General features: G+C 45.0%; 2 protein-coding genes across 8 annotated transcripts in view; one reads left to right on the plus strand and one right to left on the minus strand.

Moving 5' to 3' along the window:
* Nucleotides 1–23144, plus strand: part of smtnb (smoothelin b) — a 50296-nt gene extending 27152 nt beyond the window's left edge. For 3 of the 7 annotated variants that reach the window (XM_034596883.1, XM_034596882.1, XM_034596886.1), the window contains 14 exons: nt 3112–3818; nt 4845–4896; nt 5648–6226; nt 8254–8327; nt 15491–15676; nt 15971–16046; nt 16144–16176; nt 17295–17474; nt 17611–17673; nt 17760–17835; nt 17927–18103; nt 18197–18323; nt 18506–18657; nt 21606–23144. In XM_034596883.1, the coding sequence (XP_034452774.1) occupies nt 3112–3818; nt 4845–4896; nt 5648–6226; nt 8254–8327; nt 15491–15676; nt 15971–16046; nt 16144–16176; nt 17295–17474; nt 17611–17673; nt 17760–17835; nt 17927–18103; nt 18197–18323; nt 18506–18657; nt 21606–21768 (2645 nt within the window). In that variant the 3' untranslated portion in view covers nt 21769–23144. The other 4 variants (XR_004615075.1, XM_034596884.1, XM_034596887.1 and 1 more) reach the window with 4 other exon arrangements.
* A 462-nt stretch (nt 23145–23606) lies between these two features.
* On the minus strand, nt 23607–26563 carry selenom (selenoprotein M). The gene is made up of 5 exons (XM_034596931.1): nt 26293–26563; nt 25494–25529; nt 25247–25281; nt 25056–25134; nt 23607–24323 (listed from the first exon to the last, which is right to left on the minus strand). Exons 1-5 carry the CDS (start codon nt 26389–26391, stop codon nt 24108–24110), a joined length of 465 nt encoding a protein of 154 aa, XP_034452822.1. The 5' UTR covers nt 26392–26563; the 3' UTR covers nt 23607–24107.

Below are 26563 nucleotides of genomic sequence, written 5' to 3' on the forward strand. Positions count from 1 at the left end.
CCACCTCTGTTGCGTGTACCTGCGCCTGCATACATCCGTCTTGATGCAATTTCCTCCTCGCTGCCTGTTAAAATATTCAGCCTAAAGGAGCCATTCTCCCGAGGTGTCGGTCAAGAGGTCATATTAGCTCAGACTCTTTGAGCTCCTTCATCTGACTTCATTAACTGTTTGGAGTCACTTACAGCCACAGGCTTAATGACTTGTGAGGTAATTTCATTAACCACTCTGTTAGACCAACCATTAATAACGTAGCATGAATGCAGTCCTTCAGGAGGGAATGAATGTGCTTCCTTCACCGGGATCCTTGAAGCTTTGCAGGCGCATGAACCAGAGCTGATGATGAATGGCTTGTAAAATGACAAACACGCATTGTTGACGAGTCATAAATGTGGTGACAGAAATTTGTAACATTTCAATCGCCTCAGTATTAATTGGACAACCCCCTTCATATAGGACACAAAATTAAGCTCTTTTAAGCTAAGCTCAGGCCCGGGCTGACCTTGATTAGGCCCGAAGGTTGACGGCCATGATAATGTCATTCTGTGTGGCCTGGTTTTACCCTGGACTGTTGGCTTTGAGGTTATGGGAAGCAACGGAGGGAAACCCAACAGCCACACCTCTGCTAAATAAAGCTGATACCAGAACAGAGCTGAGGTTGGTTTGACGTGGCGCAGAAACTTCCCAGTGTTCCTGATTTATCCCTGCCTTACAATTTAAACCAGGGTGAAGCTGGGGTGACCAGAAAAAGACCACCGTAGAAAAGCAAAGGAGGACACGAATTGAGCAAGACACAGGACGTTTGTGGTCGGGACAGGACAGTGTAGCCGGGGTGGGCCCGTGGTTCATGTGTTTTCAGCAGAGGGAAAGTAGCAGAAAATTGAACGCGTACCTCTTCCTCTCGGACAAAAAAGGCTCACATTAACATTCTTTACCTCAATGACCATATGTCCAGCTGTACTGGGTTCTTGTGCAAACTGTAACAGGTAGGGCTATGATTTAGGAAATGAAATGTTTGCAGAGACTCTCAGTGGAATGTGCTGTGCGCCTCAAGTTCCCATAACAGAATCTAGCTCGAGTTGGACAATAATACAAATTCAAAATTTACGCAGGACCGAGCACAAGAGCATCTTGTGCATTACCATAAATATCAGGCCGCTTGTCATGCATATAAATCAGAACACCCTGGTGTGCAGCTGTAAAACCATTCAGCTGTAGGAGACCTTTTATTGTCCCAGTGTAAAACGTAAAATCTAATTACTCAACCACTCTCCACTGATGTCATTAAATAACGACTGAAAAATATTTCAATATTTCATATAAAACCTGAGGTTGCATAACAATAACTAGTAGAAAGTATACCTCCACCAAAGCCTATTTGGTGAACATGTCGGAAAAAACCTGCCCTATCTTCAAAAGAAACTGAAAAATATATTTTTGGATTTGTCCCATGATGTGGATCCAGATCAAAATTGAATGGGAACTTTCTTGACCCATGTCCCATCCTTCCACCCAGTTTTGTGGTAATCTATTCTGGATTTTTTGCATTATTCTGCACACACACAGAAATCTGTCAGATTTTTCCCCCCATCAATCCATTAAATTATTCAACTTGAAATAAGTGAAAATGTTCAAGAAAGTGACTTAAATACTGGATCTGCACCAAAAGGTCACTATCACATGACACATGATCAAAGTGTTGATCCGTTGGCAGTGAGATCAAACATGAGCTTTCTCTGGTCACTGCTTGAGTTTAAAGATATATAAAGAAAACCCTTGTCCTTTGTTTGTTCTCTATATATTAAAAGTTCAGCATTTGTTGCTCTTCTGGAGCCAAAAGCAAACCTCTCATTATAGTCCAGCAGCAGTGGGGGATTTTCCCAGAAATTGCTACACAATGGACATTACAGTTAGTGAATGGCAAAGAAAAGAGATATGAACAATAACATGAGTTTGTAGGAGAAGCTGTGTTTTGGCTCTCACTTCAGTTACAGTTGACCAGTAATTGAGTTTGGGTTGAGTGCATCATTGGATGTAGACGCTGCTGCTGGTGAACCATTCAGTGTCACATGTGACACACATAGCAGCAGTTTATTGTTTCTCTTAATCATGTTTCCTATTCAGACCATATTACATAATCATCTTGGTCTGTCTAATCAACAACTCGCTGCCATCTATAAATTGACTGTGCACAATTTGGCACAATGTGTCTTTTTTGGGGAGGTGTTACACAATAACGAATAAAAATAAAAAAAACCACCAGAAAAATATCAGCTGCTTTAAATGAAGCCGAGAAAGCGTAGCCTTGATCCCGTTCAGCTCAGAGTTGAAAGAATTTGCCGTGGCTGCCGCTCAGACGGGAGTTCCTCTTTGATTTGGTTTTGTAAATGAAAGCCATGCACGCTTGGTGAACCTCCGCTTGGTTGCAGAGTAAGAGTTGGTGCAGACAAGGGTCACACGGACGTGCTTTCATGCGTCTGCGTCTCTACAGGTTATGTGGGAATCTGATAAACTTCTGATTTCATTATCTGTGCTGCATACACGGTCTCAGATATATCACCATGGGGAGCTGGAGGTAGACACGATCACAGACTGAGGATGTGGGCACCGCTGTGTTGTTTGGAGTGTGGTTTCCTGGGGTGAGAAGGAGTAGTTAAGGAGCTTGGACAGAGGGAAAGGGGAAGTACTTCTCCTGGTCTCTATTTCACCCTACTTCCTCCTTGACTCCTTGGACTCTGTCCCAATGACTATGGCTACACCGCATGGCCTTTCCTCCTCCTTCATGCACATCCACCAACACAATCTAAGTAATCTCGCTCAGGAACTGAGGCCAGTCTGGAGGAAATGCCTACATCCTCTCAAGTCTCCACGTGCCTGCTCTGTGATCCCGAGTGATATTTTCTAGCACTAGCCTCTCATGGGGCCCCAGAGCTGCGGAAGTATTTCATTTCCATCGGTTCAGTCGTTTACTTCACCACCTCCAACTTTCTTTGCTCACATTCATCCTCCTCACTTTAGTTTACTACCTCTGTAAGAAGAAGAATGAATTCAGAAAAGGCACATGGTACACAGAGGTAGTCATTGCTCATCTTTCATTGATGTTTTCCGTTGCAGGCTCCAACTCAGGCATGGTGTTGGTTCTCGATCACCTGGTGAAGGATGACGGCCCTGGACCTCTGCTGATCCAGCCTCAGAGAGAGGCTATGACCGCAGAGCCAGACCTGGTTCTGTCTCACCGTCAGAGGTCAGACTCCTCGGCTTCAGATCGCAGCGTGGCCTCGGTGCTGTCCAGGTCCAACCAGGATTCTGTGGCCTCAGAGAACAGTCTGGGCTCAGCCTACAGAGCCCGGCTGGACTCTGGAGCCTCCGACAGGAGCCTGGGTTCCTCCCAGCGTGCCCGGCTGGACTCTGGGGCATCAGAGCAAAGTGTCAGCTCCCTGTCCCACGTCAGACAGAGACTTGGTTCAGATGTCTCCGACTCCGGCGTCCGACCCCGTCTGGGCTCTGGGGCTTCTGACAGTATTGGTCCTTTGTCAAGGGAACGGACTGACTCCAGGACGTCTGACCTGAGCGTGAGTATGTCGTCTGAGGAGAGGGGTCCAGGGGAGGAGGTGGAGGTAGCCATGAGTGGTTCAACCGACAGCACAGATTCAGAAAGCGAGAGCAGAAGCCAGGAACCCGCCAGCCTCAACGCTCCGTCCAGCCAGGATAGCAACAATGATGAGGAGCAGCCAGATGGGGCCAATTTATCTCGGAGCAATCCTGCAAATGGGCTCCTCAGTGACAGCATGAAGGGGCTAAACGACTTCAAGAAACAGAAGGTAAGCATATGCTGTCCTTGTATGAGATGAATGTCTGTATTTGAGTCTAGAGCACACTATACCTCAGGACACCCAGAGCCAGCTGTAACAACGACACACAGCCTTTATCACAACTACACCACTAGAGTGTGTTGTTGAGCTTCACAGCCCTGAGTCACGTGCAGCAACAGTCCATGCGCTCCCCTTTATTTTCCCACTTCATAGTTCCTGACAAGGAAACCCCGTCACTCCATTCTTCAGTGAAACACAGGTCACATCAGCATCCACAAACAAACCCCACTCAGCTGCTGTTTGGACCTGTTTAACTTTTGTTACTTGGCGACACAAACAAACTGCTTAACCTCAGCGGCACGTTAACCTCACCTGCTGTCAGAGAGGGATAGACAGCATTATGGGCCAGAGGGTCTGTCTCTCCTCACACCCCCCCCCACAAACGCACAGAGCGGCCGTCTCTGCGCTGACTGTCAACTGTGTGGGGGGTGAGGGTGGGGGCCTCAGGTTCACCATGACGCCATCTTGTCGCTCATCTAAATGTGTTTACCCAAGGCAGGCCCTGGACTTCTTTTATTGTTCCCTGCAAGATATGCCGATGCTCAGTCTCCTGAGAGTAATGTAAACACTCTGGGGCCCATCATGGCCCCAGCTGCCAAAAAAAGAACAGAGGCCCACTGCTTCACTCTATACACAAATGTTACATAATGAAAACACCACTGGCCGGTTCTGTGTGTGTGTGTGTGTGTGTGTGTGTGTGTGTGTGTGTGTGTGTGTGTGTGTGTGTGTGTGTGTGTGTGTGTGTGTGTGTGTGTGTGTGTGTGTGTGTGTGTGTGTGTGTGTGTGTGTGTGTGTGTGTGTGTCCCAATGGCCATCCATGTAGTCTCTTAACCCTCATGAATGTGCATTGCTGCCCTGTCAAATATGGAGCAGCTCTGTGCTCGTCAATCCAGGCTCAGTGCACGTTGACCCTTAATCTTCTCCACTTCCTCTAATCACTGTGTTGCCATGTTTCTTTGTTTCTTCCTTTTATAGATAACAGATAACAGGGATCTTCCTCTCACTCATGACAAAGCAAAGGATTCTGGTAAGAAACTAGTCTGACTCTATTCAGCCTGAACTGATTCAATCAACATGATTTAGATAATCCGTAAAGACATTTATCAAGGAAAACACCAGCTTCTAAAGTATGAGGATTTTTTTCTATTTTCTAGTAAGTGTCAGACCAGTTGATTCACAGTCTGTAGTAACCCAGTATATAGAGACAGTCACAGTCATCAGTGTGACCATGTAGGGCCACTCACAAGAGATAGGTCTGCGGAAAGAGCATTTTGTAATCTACACCATTTTCTCTCTTTCTACGAGACAGCGCTCTGTGCTAGAGTGGACCTCTACTATAAACTGCGGTTTTCCTCTTTGTTAGGATGACCTCAGTGAATATCTTCTCCTCTAATCACTTGGGGTTTTTTTTTTTTCCATTGGACGGTCCGTGCCAAATCCTGAGCTTTGTTCACGGTATCTGACAGTATTAAGGATCAGAGAATGAAAGAAATTTCCATGAGTGGAAAAAACATGTCCTGAAAAGTCCAAAAACTAGCAACTGTAAGACAGTGAAATGGGGGGGAGGGGGTTGGTCAACCAAAATAAAGGGTCTGGAACAAACCCTGGAAAGAGGATGAAAAGAGGAAAGGGATTTCTTTGGGGGCTTTTCAGGTGGAGGAGGAGAAAGAATAAGGAGATGGTGGAGTGGATCTAGGCTTTTTGTGTGTGTGATGTATTTAAATCTTTTGAGTGTTTTCCTGCATCTTAAACTCCTTATTTGTGTGATGTCTTTGCAGCACCTGAGAAGAAAGAAGCCGTATTGGAACATTTCAACAAGACCAACTCTGTACGTGATCGAATGCGCAAGTTCACAGAGTCCGGCCAGAGCCCGAACGTCACACCTTTGAAGAGAGCTCCTCTGAGGAACGGCACCACCTCCGGCAGCAGCGGCCAGACGAACTTCTCCAGAGCCACTGAGCGCTTCACACACACAGCAGCATCCCTCACATCTGGAGACTCCACATCTCACACATCTGTCGCATCTCAAAGTCAGGCTGCACCTCAGCCAAGAGGAGGGGCTAGCAAACCTCTGTCTGCAGCTGACCAATCGCAGAACTCCGTGGGTGGGACGAGGCATCCAGCTGAAAAAGATGTGCAAGCCTACAGTAACTCAAAGGACGACAGCACCCAAGGGAGAGCAGCCGGACAGCAGGTCACCCAGGGAGAGGAAGACCCGGACATGAAGACTTTCCTCACCATTGAGATCAAGGATGGGCGCACCACCACCTCCTCTACATCCTCCCCCGGGGGCAACATCGTCCCCATCACCAACATGACCCCACGCATTGCCCCTAATGCATTGGGGCAGAGACCAGGTAGGAGAATCAACCTTATTGCAGCAGGAAGTGCTGAAATAACCAGTTTAACATTGTGCAGTATTGTGTAGCTTTTTGGGTTTGAAGCACATTTAAATGTAATTTCTTTAGTTTGAGCTTCAAAACTCGAAAGGTTTTTCATTCAAATTTAATTCCATTGACTTTGAAGCTTTTTATGGAGCTGGTAGAGTATGTGAAGCTGCAGCTTGTTCCTGGAGCTATGGATCCTAGTTAAGCCACTTTATGTCTTTCCTTGCTAATATCAACACTTGGATCATGATGGAATCCCAGTCGCTGTGGGAGACGGCTGAGACAATGACTCGGTCAGAAGTGGGATGATGACAATGGTTTCAGTGATCCGAATCAAAGCACCATGGATGAGTGGGGATAGCTGTATGAAGCAGCATGGTTGTACACTGAAGGGGATTTGTTATATCGTGGGCAAGTTGTTGCAGTGTGGAGAGGGGGGGTCAGTAGTCAACAGCAGAGAGTTTATCAGGACAAAAGAACAGTCTCAGACCAAGCTGAATAGTATCACTGTTACAGTAGAGCTGAATAAGCCTGTGAACCCACACAGTAGATGACGTGTCAGACGTGCTGCTTCTTTTATACGAACAAGCAGCAGTTTACTTTATTTTGTTAGATGCTCGTAAAGGAAGACAAACATTTTGGGAATTCATTCCATTGGTCAGTTTGAGCTGTTGAAAGATGAGAGAATAGAAACTACCAGTCATGGATGACCCGGTGGTTCTGTGATTAAACACACTGTTACATCAGTCACGTCCATAGATGGATTAGCCCAAGTGACCTTTGCTGCAGGTTATTCTCTCGTTTGTTCGTTTCTGTCCGGATGTCTACCTGACAGAAACAAAGAATAGTTAACCTGATGCTCCATGCAACACAATGTTCAGCGATAGGATCTGACAAGTATTGTCTAAAAAGTGAGTAACAATTAGTGTTAACCAAAATGAATATAGAGTGGCGTACGGTTCTTCTAGTGGCTAAGCACACCTGTATTTATAAAACAATGGATATGAACATTTTATCTTGATATAATTTTTGCCCATATCACAAAGCCCTAGTAAATCCACATGTCATGTCACGACCAATTAGATTAAAAAAAAAAAAAACACTCATATTTAGAGTTTATATACGTGTCTGAGAACAAGTATTGAGTGGGTCATCAATAGATGGTCTCAGTTTCAATATTCTAAAATCTTCATCTACATATTGAGCAGTCGGCCAGTCTCACAATCACATACTGTTCTTGTAACGTAATGTACATACTCTGTACAGAACATACTCAGAGTGCAAACAGTACCAGCAGGGACTCATTAATTGCATGAATCACGTGAATCTTTCAGAAGCAAAGCTGCTACAGCTGCTGTTACGGTCTGTCCAAACAAGACGTCTTAGGTTTCAGCTCTTCCCAGCAACCGGGACCTCCAACCCAAACTGTTTATTTAAGACTCGAGCTGAACCTGTGCGATTATAGCCTCCTCACCTCTTACAACCACCCCGGCCCCCCTTCCCCTTCCAGGCCAGATTCTGGCAGCTCCACTGGGCTCCTCCGCGAGAGTCACACACTTTCTTTTCAGCTCAATTTGCTTTAATAGTTTTGGGCTCCCTTTTTGGGAACCTGCCTGCACCTAGCAAGACTCCTAAATTATACTGTACACAACTCCTGGATTTTACACAGGAAAATGCACGAGCGTACTCTTGGAGGCAAAGGAAGTGAGACCAGTGATATATTTTCTCACTTGTCTCTCATTAGACATGAGTACCTGATGTTTATGACACTATGGAGGCTTATGTAATTGAGTTATGGCTACCACCAACACAGTACCAAGCCATGCACACAAATCAACCGTACACATGCATATGGGCCCCTAGGACCTTTCTTGGCCGTTGGAGTTTGTTCTAAATCATCCTGTTGCTGTGGATTGAATCAATACCATTATTTTTGGAAGAAATGTGTAATATTTCAAATCCAAGTAAATCCTATATCTTTTCTGTGTCTGTTTCAGAGTTGACCCTTGGCCTCAGAGCAACGCCATTCAAGATCTCCTCTTCCGGCCTCTCCTCTGGATCCTCCATCAAGGTACATTCTGCCTCAGGAAGGATTTCTTGGGCAAAGATCCCAAACTTGACAGAATTTGTCAAACACACTTTAAACAAAAGCCGTTTCCAGTCCCTTCCAATTAGAGATAAATGCTTTGTTTTCATCTACTGTTTCATTTCCCACTGAATCCCCGAGTTGAATTCCGTCCGTGTTTTTGCTGCGTCTCTATCCGAGCCATCACCTATAAAGGCCTGAAAAGCATGCGAGTCGGGACAATGAAAGGCAGACGGAGTGTGAGAAACGGAGTGAGAGGAGGGAAGCGCAGTGTTTATCAAACACAGAGTGGGTAGCCAGTCACATCTGTCCTTGTAGGGTATGTGAAGGAGAGAGGGAGAGGGAGGGAGGTGCTCCGGGCAGTCCTCCTTTTCTCTCAGCAGACCATGCCCGCTGAGACCTATCAGAGAAATGTTTCCCAAATCACACCTGTCTCTCCTTATCTACCCCAGCTACTGTCCAGCTGCATTAAAACGCATGTTTACGCAAGTGCTTCCTCACTTCGTCACTTCGCCAAGTGCACTCTGATTTGGTGAGGGCTGTCTTTGCTCTGAGGGTTGAGAAGAACATCTCCACTCCCATCTGCCTCATTCCTTAGCCTACTTGCTCCTCCAAGAAAGGAAGTGTCCTCATGAATGGAGAGCAGGGGATTTGGAGGGTGAAGAGAGTTGCTGTCTTGTTTACTCTTTACCGGCTGAGTATCCCCCCCCCGTGTCGAGCACAGCGGCAACGTGGTAATGCGATCAGGGAGCTGGTTAATTAGGGCTGGGAGGAGGCACCAAGTTGCTGCGGGGAGGATTTAGGGTGTTGGAATGAGACCGTTTCCATCAGTTAGGATCCTCGTTGAGACGTAGAAGCACAGGGCCAATTACAAACTAAGACACTGCAGCAGAGTCTTCCAGAGAAGAAAGTGATTTTGCACAAAAAAAGGCAAAGATCGTGGAGGAGATGAAGTTCATATTTGACTGACTGTTACAGCATCACCTTAACGACATGCAGGTAATGTCTCCGTGTGAGTGCTAACATGTGTTATGATGTTATGCATTTTAAATCATGCTAAGAATAGACCTGCATCTCAATTTGAAATAGTTTCTTTTCAATCTGAGCAGCACAGTATGGATTAAAGCCAATAAATCACTAGTTGTATCTTTAAATTGTTATTGTTAACTATGTTGTCATTCATTACTACCGGGGATAAGGGTCATACCACAGGTTTTATCACTGGGTGCAAAATGAATACCTGTGTGACTACACCACTAGACTCTGTAACAAACACCACATCGTCATCGTTATATAGGTTTAACCTGAATAACTTAATTGATAAACCACAAGGCTACAAACCTCTTTCTCTCTTTTCCTCACTCTGATAGTCTTCTGCCAGGTTTGCCAGACAAAACCGGAGTGATTTGGTTAATGAGAATGTAAAAACAGACATTGATGTGAGCATCAGCTGCGAGGAGGCAGCTCGGTTACTTTCAGACTGATCCTGAGATCAACTCGACCTCCACTTTTTCTTGTTTCTCTGAAGTTCAAGGTTGTGTGAGAGGAAGTGACACACGTCAGGGGAGGATTCATATTAAAGTCGCTCATGTAAAAACCCTCATATTAGTCTACACTACATGTTCATTATAGCACGGCGAGTGTGCAACATGTGGCGTTAATGTGACTGTAGCTATTGCTATTTAGCGTTGTTGATTGTTGTTTATTGACCACAGTGGTTCCTGTCTGTGACTCTGATCTGGTTGGGTGATCCAGGTTGGTGGTCTAGCTTCAAAACGTTCCCCTTTTTTTTTTATTCTAATAAAACATGTTAATGCTGATGGTATCAGCTCTTGCACAGTCTTGCCTGTAAATTGTACTGTAAATCTCACTCTGAGAATCAACAGAAACAAACCTTGAAGTTGGAACTAACAGTGGAAAGAGTCAAACAATGAAGATCAAGGTTGGATGATGTCGTGTTTCAGCGCAGTGATGAGAGCTAGTTTCAGACAGGTGAGAACAGCAGCTGATTATTGATGCTTCCTCCTCCGACTGATCATCAGCTGCTCCCGCTCATCTCAGCTGTTGGTTCCACTGAGCTCGGCCTTGAACACAAATACAAATGATGTTTTAGCTTCATAACCAGGGCGATGACACGACGGTTAATCTCTTCCCTGTGGTCGCAGAGGCCAGGCCACAGGTCGCACCGCTGCTGCATGAGCGTGGTCGCACGGGCCCACAGTCAGTGACAGATCGTTTTAATGTCACACGGAGGAACAAGGACCCTATTGTAAACATGCGGCTGATTCGTGACACATGCTGGTTACCCAACCAGTTCACATGGGTCACAGATTTAAGTTTGGTTGCAAACTGATATAAGAGAGAAAGGAGATCAAATTCCATCTAATTAACATCAGATTCTGCCATAATAATACAGAACTATACACAAACATAAAATAGTGTGTGTACGTACTCTGGTCTTCTACATCTCTTTGCTTTACTGAAGAAGAAGAAGCTTTAGAGCTGCGATACATGATAAGACCAGAGTCATGTCCTTCTTGGGGTTTGACCCACTTTCCCTGCTGCCACTCATGTTTCTCTCCCCTCTGCACTGAGGCCAGGTTCTTCCCCAAGAAACTGATTCACCTGTTGCCCTTTGTCACATTGTTCTCCAGTGAATGCCTGTCCTGATTCATGCACTCTGTGTTTAGAGTCATGCAAAGAAGGGTGATAGAGTCTCTGCATTCATTCGTTGAAATTTAAGGTGAAGATATTTACTTTGAATTTGTCTGTATTGATTAAAATCCTGTTTGAGATACAGGGATTCATGGACAGTTCTAGATGATTGATTGATCCAGAGGGGAATATGGGACACACTTACCAACTGCAGAAGTTGAAACTCAGTGGAAGAGTGTGTCATTTGAAGCCTCATGCTTCTAATTAAAATGTATCAAGATAAAGTATGTGCAGTATTTACAATACGCCAGTAAATCTCAAGTAGGCATTTAAAAGATGAAGTCGACCATCTTGCAATATGAACCACACACACAGACATCTGTCAACACTCGTGACAAGCTCTTAATTTAAAACAACAGGACTTTAAACACCTGCTGCTTTGTCAGTAAACCTTAAACAAAATCTTGGATGGAATACAATGTGCCTCCAAACATCCTCGCCCACAGCTGGTGAAGACCTGGAGCCTGCTCGTCCTCGCTGGCCACCCAGACTGCCCTAAACAATCTGCCCTTCATGGACGGATCTTCCCTCTGGACGTCTGCCTTGAACCACAGCCATGCAGCACATCTGACCTGATTAGTCAGGACTTAAAAGAGACAATATTAAGAGGAGTGAAACTAATGTGCAAGTCTCAACTCTGCCCTGGTCCAGAGCCAGATCTAAACCCAGTGTATCCCGCCAGTGGAGGTGTGAAGGACAAGGGCTCTAAATAAAAGGAAAGTTGAAAGAGGGAGGGCTGAGTTTTTTAAATTGTTGCCACCACCCGTTCCCCCTCTGGCCTCAACCAGTGTCCCAGGACTGACTGTCTCAGTGGAATAATAGCAGGGCAGGAGATAAATAGACATGTCCACAGCACCTGGAAATAAGGGGGTGGAGCCACTGCTGCCTGGGAAACAGGATTCCTTGCATGCTCATTGGCTGTCCGGGTGTTTGCTGGTATAGAGGGGAGATTTGCTGGGGGTATAAAGACCAGGCATTGTTTTGAAAGGTCTGTGACAGACAGACAGGGAGGCACCCTCTACCCACTCCTCTGAGGCGAAGGCCACAAACCCTCTCTGGTCTAACAACCCAACTACAGTTTTGAGACAGTGGATTGAACTGAATCCAAACTTTGACCACTGTAAAACTGAGTGTAGCTGGTCGAACCATGCCTGGAGTGAACCTGGACTTCCTCCCCGCCTCGCAGGCTCCAGAGGCGTTGGACAGCCCCGACAGTGCTTGTGCCGAGTCTGGCCTGGAGGAGGTGATTGGTGATCTGCTCGCTCAGGAGGAGGCTGAGAAAGAAGGGGAGCAGTTTTGCCAAAGGGACTTTGAATTAACGCTGCGGTGTGCAGTTGGGGAGATCCACACTGACCTGCAGGCTTTTGGGAAGCGAGTGAATGGCCGTCTGGAGGAGGCAGCCGCTCAGGTGACTCCTCTGGCTGAGGCCATTGTCAGGCTGCAGGAGGAAAACCTGAGGCTGAGGGTTCAGCAAGAAAGGCTGTTGACTCAAGTGGAGGCCCTGTGCCGGGTGATGGGGCTACCTGATCCCCCTCTCCATGAACTGTCTAGCAAAGAAAGCCCACCTTCTGTTCTCTGTGAAACCAAAACTTCATCCAGTGATGCTCCGGCTTGCACTCCGCAGGATACCTCATTTGAAGCACTAGTTGATACTTCATCTTGTAATCCCAGAGATTCTCCATCCAGTGCACCCCAGGACTCTCCAACCAGCCCTCTCCAGGATACTCAATCAGGCATACCCCAGGAAAATAGTATATCATGCCCCCAAGACTCTGCAGAGATAAGCATACCTCAGAATTCAGACCCTTCACCAATTTCTCACCCACCCACCTTTGCAAGCCGCCGTTCCCTCTCTGCTCCCTCTCTGATGGCAAACATAACTTGTCACGACAGTAAGGTACTGTTCTCTGTTCATGGTCCTGATCATGACCTCTTTTAATTCAGATAAATCTTTTGTTCTAGTGTTGATATTACCTTCCCTACCTGACTAAGCCATGTCAGTGACGAGATGTTCTACTCACTCACCTTCATCTGGTGTTCTTTCATAGTTGTCCATTGGTTTCAATCTTGCATTATGTCCTCTTTTCATTGTTCAAAAAGCTCAGCTGTCAATCACATTGTGTTTATGTGAAGGTCTTCACTGCAATCTGTCACGGAGATATTTCAATCCTGCAGCAGCATGTGTTTCTGATTGTCTCCTGGCGAGCACTTACTTCTGTGTGTCTGCATACAAGTGTTACGTCGGGTGGCTACACATCCCGGTGGAGGAAAAAAAATACCACAGCTCAACAGTAACTGTGGCCCTGGCCTATATTTTACCATCCCTGATATTAGCTTTGGCAGGAATGTGAAGTTAGCATGAGGTTTTTTTTCAAAAACGGAGCCATAAATGAAAAGGTTTTTACTTGTCTGGCCTCAGAACAAGAAAAGGGGATTTAAGGTCTTACGTTCCTGTTGTAGAGATCAATGCACATGCGCTCATCTGTAGGATTGTTTGCTTTTCCATGTGTGTGCTCGTGCTCTGGTGACATTCTGAGGGATAATGAGTATTTGCAGCATTATCTTCAGTTATTCCACTGGTTAGGGTTCATATTCCTGTCTAATCCTTCAACGACAGCTGCGTCTGCCAGTCAGCTGCTCTGGTAAAAGTCACTGACCTCTCTTCAATGACTGTGATAATGAGGAGTGATCCTATTTGATCACTTTTACCTTTGTCTTTTTGCAGCATTAGCTCTTTCTCTCCTGACATCTATTCATTGTACACGTCTAAGCAGTGAATCAAAAGGGTTGTTGCCCTGCTCTCATTACAAGAAACACGTAACTAGAATGTAGTAATCTAATCTAGTAAAGTGCAAACCACTGGCGAGGCCTAACAGTTCCCTTAAATGCAATCAAGCTGCACCAAATTTACCACACTCATAGATATCAGGTCTAATTTTATTTTCATCAAGATCCAATACTAAAAACACCTTATCTGACATTGTTAAAGAAAGTGATAAAAACAAATTCCAGCATCCATTTATCTGGATCCGCTCCAAAATTTGGTGGGTTCTTCCTTGGATTCTGATGGAAATGGGTTCAGCAGTTTTTGTGTAATCTTGCTAACTAACAAACAAACAAGCAAGAGAGAAGGGACTGTTCCCTTAGGAAACCACATTTAATCATAAAGTTCTTCATCCACTCCCTGATCTGAATCTGCACCAAAATGATCCACAACGCATCCTTTCACCAGGTTTCATGGAAATCCATCCAATAGTTTTTGCTTATCTCTACTAACTAAAAAAGGCAGACCGACCTAACTTCCTTGACACAATGTTTATTTTGTCACAGTGATATTCTGAATCGGAATTAAACACAACTGGAGCACTATGGTTAACTGGGATTTTCTCACCCCACACACATTCCCCGGTTCCCTGCCGACTTACATCCCTTGTTTGGCTGTGTTGTGTCCCAAAACATTCCTGGTCGGTCAAGTGTCTCTCAGTCCAGTCTGTCCCATGGGTCAGATGTCTGTGTCCAGAAAAGCCCTTAAACCGGGGGCCACCCGTGATCCCACAGCTCTGTGGCTGTGCCGGGCAGCATCTCTCCCCGGTGAGACCTGTCCTGGCCCGGGGGCCTGCAGAGAGGAGGGTCGACAGGGGAGATGGTGTGGATAGGGACGGGGCCAGCTGTCTGAGCTATATCTGGAGTGGTGTTTTCTCTAGGATTTATGGTCACTCGGAATAAGCAGTGTAAACCGTTTTACGGCACATAATGTTCTCATGGTGCTCTACGTCGTCTTTACTCCTGCTCGCATGCTCACCAGTCCCTCTGTTGTGCACGTACCAGAGGGGATGGCTCCGATTGTTTTCCCCTCAGAGTTTATATCTGCTAATGCATTGTTCCCGTCTTGCAGCTGCAGCGGTGTACCAAACCTGTCACATAAAGTCGTGGTTCGCAGCGGCTCGGTATCACTTAGACCCTGTGTCAGTCACACTCCATGAACTGAGTGCACAGTAACTTGGCAGCGTTTCTCTCGCTCTCATTTGTTCGCCGCGTCTCTTGCACGGCTGGAAGGTGGAGGGGATGGAAGAAATGATGAGATGTGGTGAATGAGCAGTCTTAGTACAGAAAGAGATTACTAGAAGGGAGGAAAGATGTGAACTCAGACCTATTATGGCTGCAGTGTGTTTCAACCTAAAATCCTCTTGTGCCTATTAAGTCATATATGTCAGCAAGCATCAATTGTGTTTTATTTTTTCTTAATCCCTCTCCTGGTTTCATAAATATGAAACTTGGATTCTGGAGCGCTCAGATGACAATGCAATGTTTATTTTTTAAGATTAATACACACAGTTCCTCCAAAGTCTTTGTCCTCCTGCATGTCTGCATATGTATTCTCTCGCTCACGATGTATGTGTGTGTGTGTGTGTGTGGGTTTGTGTTTTGTGCAGATCGAGACGGAGCCTGTTATGGCCTCTGAGCCGGTGTTTTCATCTGGACCGTCTGTCCAGGTGCCGTGTGAAGTCCCAGCCATCCCCAACGGCTCCAGCACTCAGGCCAAACCCGTCGAGCGCTCCGGAAAGCTGACAGCCGAACAGCTGGCTGCCATCGAGGATGAAGAGCTCCTTGACAAAATGGTACTTCACGCCCAAGTTACAATTCTGGATGAGCACCTCTTTGTAAGGACTACAGCAGCCTCAGTCGTGCAGAATGTTTGTGTATCGACACTAAATCTCAGCAGCTATGTGACGGTTTATTTGTAAAAGTCACAGCTCAGTGTTTTGTGTGTGTATGCACAATGTTAGAATTGCTTACATAAATGGAGCCCTGCCACTTTGCCTCTTTGTGGGGAATGACCGCTCATTGTTTCCGTTTGTGTGTGTTTGTGTGCGTGCGCGTGTGTGCTTGCTTGTTTTTTTTCCCTTCCACAGCTCGATGAGTCAAAAGACTTTGAGGAGAGGAAGATGATCCGTGCAGCCATGCGGGACCTTCGCAAGAAAAAGAGAGGTAACTGCAAAAAGAAACAAAAATATCTGACACCAACCACATGCCTTTTTAAATCTGTTTTATTTTTCCAAATTTAAACGATCCATTCTGCCCTCAGAGGCCATGCTGGGATGCACTCAGGAGGAAATAGGTAGGGCAGGTTGGTGTGCGGTGTGCATAGACAACTGATACTTGCCTGCGTTTGACTTTTGATGAGCACCATCCTGTCACTGTCAGACCACTAGCATTTTTATTCAGTGTATCTCTGCAGTGGATGATATGTTTGACATGTTTTTTTTAATGTGCATGAATCCCGTTCATCAGTGTGCCCCAACATAATGACTGAAACATCTACCACGTTGAGTGTGTTGACGTCTTGCAGTGAGCACTCGCCACGTGGTTTCACCAGCTGTCTGCACTGAGCTGACAGTTAAACCTCCTGATTCCCAGATCTGAGGCTACGCTGTTTGTAGTGTAGTATAATATAGTATAGTTTGGTGTAGTAAGGTAATAATATGGTGTGGTGTAGTATAGTACAGTATGGTATAGAAGAGTACAGTGTGATATAGTGTTGTATGGTATAGTGTGCTTATAGTGTAATACAGAGGCTGCTGTTGCTCAGGAGGTAGAGAGGGTCATCCACTAACCAGTAGGTGGTTCGATCCCCGGCTACTCCAGGCTGTAGCCCACCGAAATCCAAATTTCCCCTGTCGGCGGCACCGGCAGCGTGGGTGATAGAAAAAGTGCAGCATATGGTAGCATTGTGTGAATGTGACTGTAAAGAGCTTCTAGTGATTGATCACACTAGAAAAACGTTCTATATAAATACAGTCCATTTACGTTGTGTTAAAATACACGTACACCTCAGGTACTGGAGGTGACAGTGCATTGTGTGAAGTCATTCTGGGCCTAGCTGAACATGTGCTCGCTCTTTTTGATCTGTGTTGTTTGTGCGTTTACACATCACTTGAAAGCTTTGGCTCAGCAGTGAGTCTCCCACCTGTGTGTGTGTGTGTGTGTGTTTTTGTGTTTGTGAGTTCTGACAAATTTTACAGTACTGTGGAAAGAATCCTGAAATGTATCGCCTCAAATTTGGCAGCCCTGTTTGAATCCATCTTTGCGGCAGTCAGAGGAGGTGCTGTCAGTTTGTTTAGGACCTCGTGTCCTCCTCCTCCTCCTCCTCTTTTTCCACTGACATCATCGCTCCACTTTCCCATCCACACGTCCATCCCTCCTCGCCTCTAACCTCTTTTTTCTCCTCCACCTCAGACCAAAGAGAAAAGGAGCGCGAGACCCGTCTGCAAGACCTCCGGCAGCAGAGAGAGGAGCGTTCACAGAAAGGTCGCGCCGGGGTCGGAGCAGGAGAGGTGGTGATGAAGAAGGTGGAGAAGTCTGCAGATGGCTCCACTCTGAGTCAAGTCACGAAGACGAACCGCTTTGCCCAGTCTGGTACTTTGTTCTTTCATTTCTTCATCCTCCCAAGTCACAGTTGAACAATGTTGGAGAGAAAACAGGACAGAATGTAAAATAGAAATACAATGACTATGTTAAAATGACAGCAACCGTGTGTGTGTGTGTGTGTCAGATGATGGGAGCAGGTCGTCACGCAGCACTGTCGTCGAGGCCAGTTATGTGCAGAAAACAGACAGTGAGTCATTACTTTATTTTGCTTCATATAATCATCTCACTTTATCGTGTGTTTATTTATCGTGACACAATCTGTCTACATCTCAGGAGGGACGGTCCAGTCAAAATCATACAGCTTCTCCTCTTCCTCTTCCTCCTCCAACACAAGCAAAAAAGTGGGCAGGTGGGTCTCAAAACATCAGCGACATAATTGCTCAAAATTTAAAATCCAAGCACCTTCACAAATTCAATTGTTGTTCATGACCTCCTCTCAGTGTCTTCGACCGTGAGGATGACACATCGGCCCGCAGCGGCAGCGGAGGGTTAGCCGCCGTGGAGCGACGGCAGGCGGAGAGACGCAAGGAGCTGATGAGGGCACAGACTCTGCCCAAGACTTCTGCCATGCAGGCCCGCAAAGCCATGATAGAGAAGCTGGAGAAGGAGGGAAGCAGGTAAGGATAAACAGAGATGTAGCGATACCAAAGAAAGGAAAAGGAGCAGATCAAAGCATGTAAATATTAACACAAACCTGACTTTTCTTTCAGTCCGGGAAACCAGGCGGTCGCCAAGGTAAACAAGGTGCAGCGTTCCACCAGCTTTGGTGTGCCCAACGCAAACTCCATCAAGCAGATGCTGCTCGACTGGTGCCGTGCCAAGACACGCTCATATGAGGTTAGCCAACTCGCCACAGCAACCGGCCGCGTGTTGTGCTTTTTGTTAATGTCAGCCAACGACGCCGGAGCGGAGCCTGATGAAGACAAGATGGGCTGAGATAATGTTTTCCTACTTTGTAAATGTTTCCATCACTGATCTATCAATGCCTTTCTGTCTATTCTGCATGTCTTCTCCCTCAGCACGTGGATATTCAAAACTTTTCATCCAGCTGGAGCAACGGCATGGCGTTCTGTGCCCTGGTGCACAATTTCTTCCCCGATGCCTTTGACTACGACTCGCTGAGCCCCAGCAACCGCAGGCAAAACTTTGAGGTGTCCTTCAACGCTGCAGAGTGAGTACAATTTACAGACATGTTTGTTCTCGTAACATGTGCACTAACCACATCGTTTTGGATGTTGTTCAGTTTTTACTGCAAATGAGAGCCGCAGCGGACTCTGTTGGGGAAACCAACTTCATTTTTGTGGAGAAAAGCGGAGAAATCTTTTGAAGAATATGCAGAGAAACCAGCGGAAGAAGCTCGTGCGGGCTTCGTTTTTCCTCCATGGATTGAAGATATCAACGTTACTGTCCAACGAAGGCTGTCATGGTGTGAACGCACAATGAAATTCAACAAAAACAGTCCAAGCCAGTTTTTCTGGTGGTTTTCATTGTGCTGTGCAGAATTTCCCGTCATTCTTTAATTTCTCTTTAAAATCCACAAATAGCTTTTACTCAATGTTCCTCTTTACCAACTTTTACTTGAGCTAGACGTTCAGAAACAAACCCAGAACCACGTGGAAGCTCCTCGACTCATGTCCGTGGGTTAACTCTCTCTCCCAGATCTCTCGCAGGTGTATCACATGCCCCGAGAGGCTGAGTGGGCCTCGTTACCACTCTAATAACTCCACCTCTAAACCTCCACTCGCCATCTGTCCACGTCTGCTGTAAACCAGAGACCCATGAGCAAAAACCGTCCCTCAAACAACCACCAGGTTATAACAACAGAAGAGCTGTCGCTTCATCCCTCTTTTCTTTATTCCTAATATCTCTTCTCTACTTTTTTCTTCTCATTCTCATCCCTCCTGCATCACGGCATTCTCACTTGTGATGCCCCCCCCCCCCCCCCCCCCACCACTCATACTGTGTGTGTGTGTTCACTTGCTCCCAGTAGGATGACGCCCATGCTGGTGTTATTAGTTGTGATTTATGTTCTCATCACTGGACCATCACCCAACCACAGTCCCTGTCTGCCCACATTTGTGTTGTTGCACTCTCCCATCACTCACCTCTCCCGACCCTTCCAACAGTTTGCTGTTATCTGGAATCCCAACGCACACACACACACACACACGTTCACAGACGCTCCATCCTGTGCACCAGTGTGTTTCTTTAGTCACCATATGGTTGTTGAATCTTGTGTTTAAATGCAGAAACCTTGTTGTTTTTTTCGTCGTGTCTTCAGCGTAGTTGTATTGAAATTGTCTCTTGTCCTCCAGCACAGAAAAAAACAACAACAAACAAAAAGGCTGAATGAGCATCGCCTGGCGCTCATTTAACTTTTTGTTTTGACTCGTTTGTGTGTGTATGAGTGTGTTTGTGCCACATACTGTACAGACGATGTTCATGAAGCATGTCAACTCATGGATGTATTTGTGAACACAGAGAATGTAATGTCATTGTTTCTTTTTGTGTCCTTTCTCTCTCCCTCTGTCGTCTCACCATGAACTTTTTACATTTGGCCGCTCACTGCTTTATCTGTTTTTTTTTTCTCTGCTCCTCCTTCCTCCTTTCCTTCCTTTCTTTCTTTATTTTCCTACACTTTGTCCACTATCTCTCTCCTGTTCCTTCTGTCTCTTTTATCTGTACTTCTATCTTGATCCCTCCTGTCCTCTTCTTTGTGTCTCTCTGTTTGTGTCTTCCTTTCCTTCCTCTCTCCTCTCTCCATCCTCCACCCTCCCCCTTTTTTATCTCCCCCCTGCCGGGCGTGGGCGCAGGAAACTAGTGGACTGTCCTCAGCTGTTGGATGTGGACGACATGGTGAAGATGCGAGAGCCGGATTGGAAATGTGTGTACACGTACCTGCAGGAGTTCTACAGAGGTCTGGTGACGAAGGGCCTGGTTAAAACCAAAAACTCATCCTAGAGTCGCACCCCACCTAAAACTGAACCCATGGTGAGAGAGGGGACGAATGTGCTGCGGAACCTCACTCTGGTTCTGACAGACGAAGTGTGTGAGTGTGTGAGAGTGTGTGTGTGTGTGAGAGAGAGTGAGTGCGTGTGTGTGTGTGTGTGAGAGAGAGTGAGTGCGTGTGTGTGTGTGTGAGAGATAGGATTTATGTCAAACGTAGTGGTTTCATAAGACCAATTTATTGGCTGCTTTTGAATATTTGATCCTTCATGTTATTCTGAAGCCCCTGGCCTTTAAAGTACCAAACATGGTATGTTTGTGTGCATGTGTGTGTGCATTTCTGCATAGCCAGGAGCATCTGCAGCTCAGCACTTTAAAAGGATCTGCCCTATCACAGTGTTTCAAACACACGACTTAAGAAACAAAGCAGAGGATGGAATATTGTCCTTTTCATCAAGTGTGAGTTTACAGGTGTTTATGCTCTTGGCTCTTAAAGCCTTTTAAAGAACGCTAAAGTGCACAATGACCTCTTTCCTCGAATAACAACACAGATTTTATATTGTTGACATTTCTTTTCTCATGCTAGGCATTTGACCTTGAGTGTTTTCTGTCACTGTTCTCTTGGTTTGTGTAGACTGTCACAGAAGGTTTACAGTATGGGGAGATAACGCCACCCTGTGGTCACCCTCTGCTGGAATCTCATGTGAGGTCTTTGTCCTTTAATGGGTTCATTGAAATACACAGTGACGGTGAAATTTATTCCTACAAACTTTTTAGAGTGTTCCACTTTCACTATTTAATTTTAATAACAACAGTGACTTAACATAACTCACCAAAGAACAGACAAAAACAATAAACACAAAAAGTCATTTATTTACTTTAATTGTTTATTTACTTAAACACTTGTTTCCATTTCATTCCCATTTTTTATTTACAGAATCTATAGACTGTGCACTCTGGGGTTTAATGTAGACAAAAAGGATAGTAAAAAATGTGAACATTAATAGGGTGAGTGTTTGTGTGCGTGTGTGTACGTTTGTGTTTTTCTTTGACAAAGCCATGAACGAGATGGTTTAGAAATGTGTGTCCCTCTCCCTCCTCCATCTGTGGTCCTCTCCCCTCTGTTCACCCTCCCCTGTCTCGCACTCACTGTCTCGTGTCCCTCTTCCTCAGGACATGGGTCAACTGCATGCCTTTGCTGGAAGTGGAGGACATGATGATCATGGGCAACAAACCCGACTCCAAGTGCGTCTTCACCTACGTTCAGTCTCTGGTCAACCACCTGCGCAGATACGAGATGTCCATGGGTCGGCCCTCTGACCTGTGTGTTCAGTGAGCGAGTGTTGTCCCACCCCCACCTGATGGCCGTCTCCACTCTGGGCTGGGTCACAGAGTTTGTACATCTCCAATTGGACAAGTTGGGGATAATGTGTGTGTGTAAATACGTGTGTGTGTTTGAGTGTTTTTGTGTGTCGGTTTATCTATGTTGGCAGAGGTGATGTGTATTCAATCTTTCTGTTCTCCTCTGGACACATCTCCCTCACACTAGAGGGCGCTAAAGTTTTTATGAGTTAGACGACAACCTTTTAAAGCTTTAAAATGTTGAAAACCTTTTGTACTGAAACACAGCTTTGTGTCAGGTGATATTTAACATACAGTAGCTGTGTCACTACGCTAGTGTACTTTAAAACACCAAGAGAAAAAAAGAATATTTCATATTCCATATTATATATATATACAGTATATATAATATGTAATATTTATTATATATTTTTAACATTTACCATTTAAATTATTTTAAGCGACATGTTTCTCTGCTCCACTTTTGTAATAATGGTCATTTGTTAGCATTGCTGTTGGTTATTCCACTGAAGACGAAAAATACACCCAGTCCAATATACGATGCATTATTTGGTTTTCATTTTGGTACTTTCAAATTTTTACCAAAGTCTGGTTGCTTGAAGTATTTTAATTATTGTTGTTATTATTCTTACGTTGACATAACCAATTATCATAGAACTATTTAATGCATGAGCACAGGGATGTTTTCTCTTCTTTGTTCTAACGGATCCAACATTGTCTTTCTGTTGTTGTGTTTGAGTTCAGTGCCGAGTTTTCGTACATTTCTGAACTCTGTAGTGCTACTGAGAACGTGTTTAAGTTTTTTGAACATTTCGTCCCTCCTGTACTGTACCATCATCAGATTATTCTAAATGCTCGCAGTTCAACATGTTTATTTAATTTAATCGAGGAAGACAGGAGTGGGTTTCAAGCTGATGTCATAGAACTGAACTGTATCGTTACTTGATGTTTCATTCTGCTCGACTGGCAGCAGGTGAAACTGTTGTTTCCATCATCTACCAGCATCACTGCCACACTTAACCAAACACATTCACACTCAGCTCATTCAGAGGGCTCCTTATTTATGCTTGGATAGATTTTTTTTTTATATATATATATCTTTTTTAAATTGTTAGTGTGTACATTTTACTTAAAAGAAATGGTTTTAAGTAAAGTCAGTAATCTTAAGCTATGACCATGTTTTGTGAAACAATATTGGCATCACTTTTTGGTTCACGGGCCTGATGAAAGCCGGCTTTCAATTTCAACATGAGTAATCAAGACTGAACTTTTCTGCCAAGTGTACATTTCACGACATGAAGCCAAGGATTTTTATTCCGCTTGTAAAATAAATTTTCCTTTTGGAGAAGATGTCTAAAATTTGGTTTCAGAGTTGATTTTGGTTCAATTTTATTTCAGTAGATTTAAAGAAATTAAGGTTTTTTTCAAGTTTCCACTGCTGCCAACTGAAAAACAAAATGATCTACCACCGAGCAGTGAGCGTTGTATATAAAGAGCTTCAACACTTTATAATTTCATGTTTCTGTGCACCACAGTTAAATGTGAATTAACAATTAAACCAATTTGAGAAATGAAAGTGTTTGTGGGGGATTATTGCTCTGAATATCTCGTAAAATAGGCTGTCAACCTGTCCCGCCTCGGATTGGCCTCAGCTTTCTGCTGTATAAATAATGGATGAATTGTCTTGTAAAACATTTTAGTTTCCCCACACCTATTTATTCCAATGAGGTGTCACATCTGTATTCATACCTATGAGAAATTTAGAACCTTTAGAAATATACACCGACCACAAAAAAAACCCTGAGATGATAATTTTTCTCACATTTCTTTATTTTCTTCTTTTGCCAACCTTTTACTAGAATCCTCTTGTGTGTATCAGTCCAACCCACCTGAACATGTAGCATCAACCTCAGGCCACTGACAATTTTCAGCCTGAAGCTTCATTCAGTTTCACAGCAGGTCGGAAGCAAATCAAACACACAAGAGAACTCGAGAGAGAGATGAAACACGATGAACAAAAAACTAAATATAACAAGCACACTTCCAGTTTGTGTGGAGAGTAACTCACCAAGCGTCTGTCGTGTTTCTATCACTACAGACACACAGCAAGAACAATATGTGCAAATTCAGACTGTGGACCTTTAAAGGCCTTTTTGCTGATGCTAAGATTGTGTCCTTCCCCGAGGGCTGATCCATGATCCGCTGGCCGCCGCCTTCAGAAGTGAATCATTTCTGCGGTGACCACCTGGTCGTGGAGCAGCTCTGGGGAAGAGTGGTTCTGTTACATTCCTACTTTTGGTCACTCCCGATGGGTTATAGGTCAGTGTGCTCGACTTTTGTGTTGCTCTCTGAGGAGGCGTTCTCAGTGGCGGGTTTATCAGCCAGCTCCTCTTTGAACGGGCTGTCTTTGGCGGGAGAGAAGCGAAACTCCTCCGGCACCTCGTCCTCGAGTTGAGCCTTCATGTAGAAACCCAGTTCCCCCAGGAGCTCGTTAATCTCGGAGCGGGTCATGTCGGAGAGGGCGATCCGCTGTGGAGGAAACCGGGTTAAAAGGATAAGTCCACTGTAAATGAACTTCAATGTCACTGTTAGTGCTGCATGAAAATATAAAGTACATTAAACATGATAGATGTCAGTGCATCATGTGACTGTGAATTCTTTAATAAGGAGTTTAAAATGATAGTATATTAAACATTATATAAAAAGGTTAAAGCTGAACAATTTAGTATTTTTATGTGAAGGTGTGGCTTGTTTTTGATTAACTAACAATAAATTATCACCTGATGCTACAGTTCCTCTCAGCTCTGCAGAGCACTTTAGCGTCTTTTAGCTTCCTGTTTTGGTTCACCCTTAACTTCTCTCATCAACTACAGAGCCAGATATTTCCTCCAGGAACTGTTTAAGACCAAACCAGAGCTAAACAATAGTGAATATTATGCCTCTAAATGAAAACTCTTTCATCTGAAAAGAGACATTCAGGCATTTCAACCTTTAATAGAGGTGATGGCTCATGTGGATCATTGTCTGCCCCCAGGTCAAGTGGATTAATGTAGCTTTGAATTACAATATTCTTCTTTTAGTTCAATATTCTGATACAATAGTCTTATCTTATTTCATTTGTGGGAAATGATCAAGTTTCTGCAAAACCTAAAACCCTCCAAAAAAAGCTGATTTCATAGACACCATAGTTTACATTTTAACACAGGGGTTTTCTTCTATTGAAGCAAACACTGAATATAACAAAATGAAAACAACACTTACATCCAGCTCTTCAAAGTAGTGGTTCAGGAGGACAAGCTCAGGGTCGGCCCCAGGAATGTGCTTCATCACCAGGTTATGGCTGAGAGGGTCATGGTCAAGGATCAGCCCACAGACAAAAATGCTGGATTTCTTTTGAACCATTAAATAAACAGACATTTAAGAACAAGAAACAGCGATGAATGGAAGGATACTAAAGAGGAATATCCTGGGTCACAAAGGCTTTGACCTGCAGACAGAGGGGGGGGGGGGGGGGATTAATGGTTGTTTCACTCAGGGCTGGTTTCAGTGACAGATCTGTCTGGGATTATGTGAAACACTAGCTGTAAAAATGTCTCTCTGACAGCAAACACTTTTAGACGGGGATTAAGCTTCAGGCTGCATCCGACACTGGCTGTTTTCTGTTTGTTCCTGTTGATGACATAACGCAGGGGCACTTACCTCCCTGAGCCGGTTCAGCTGTCATCCACCACATGTCTGCAGAGAGATGAGACATCATTACACCCATGAGTCATATTTAGAAAAGAAGGCATCACCTGAAGTAAGAAAATTATTATTTAAGTGACATGTTGTGGCTTCTGTGATCTGTCCTTCAGCATTTCTCCCTTTATGGCAGCTCATTTGGATTAAACTCATGTTTGCACCGTGCACAGGTTAAAGCAGGCCTCTCTGGGAAAGATGCCTAACTAATTTATGCAGGAATTTGAGCCGTTACAGTAAAGTAGCAGGTTTTCACGAACACAACAAAGGCAGCAGATAGCATGTCTTTTCCCTTTCAGTGATGCTGGCATGTTGGTGACTGGGTGACACCCTGAGGGAGAACTGCATGGTTTCTCACCAAAAAAGAGGGGGTTGAGTTTCAGAAACTTTTGTGCAACCTCCTGAAACCCACCCCCGAGCGAATTTCACACCTTAAATAGACACCACACCAATTTATAGTCATTTTAAAAAATATAATAATCACAATAATAACATTTGAATTTGTGCTGTGTGGCATAAACAGACGGAGAAGCACTCAGGTTACTACAGCTCCATCCGCGTCCCCATTAGAGGCACTGACGCATGCGCCCAACACGGACATTTAAGGGGGGAAAACACGCATCCATTCCTGATCCATTCACACTTTTACGCACGATTGATTCAGGAACCGGTCACTTATAAACCTGTGCCCGGCGTCACTGTGGATGTGTCCCAGCCTGCCTGCATGTATTCAGGGTAATATGAAGGAGGATGAACGTACCTCCACCCTCGCTTTAGCCAGTCCGTCCAGTTTCTTCACATCCACGTCATAGGCCGAGGATAACTGGAGGAGAGTGGCCAACACGAGCAGCCACGTCATCTCGGACCCGGTTCAGCTCCTGGACCAGGTCTCTTTAGTCTTTCTTCACGACCCAGGACCTGTGGAAGTGTGACGGGGACGAAGCTCGAGGAGCAGGAGCAGGAGGAAGAGGAGGAGGAGGAGGGGGAGAGGTGATGCGCTCTTATGTCACGTCCGGATCTCTCGCCACGTC

Source organism: Hippoglossus hippoglossus, chromosome 9 (assembly GCF_009819705.1).
Source record: "Hippoglossus hippoglossus isolate fHipHip1 chromosome 9, fHipHip1.pri, whole genome shotgun sequence".
Classification (NCBI taxonomy): Eukaryota; Metazoa; Chordata; class Actinopteri; order Pleuronectiformes; family Pleuronectidae; genus Hippoglossus; species Hippoglossus hippoglossus.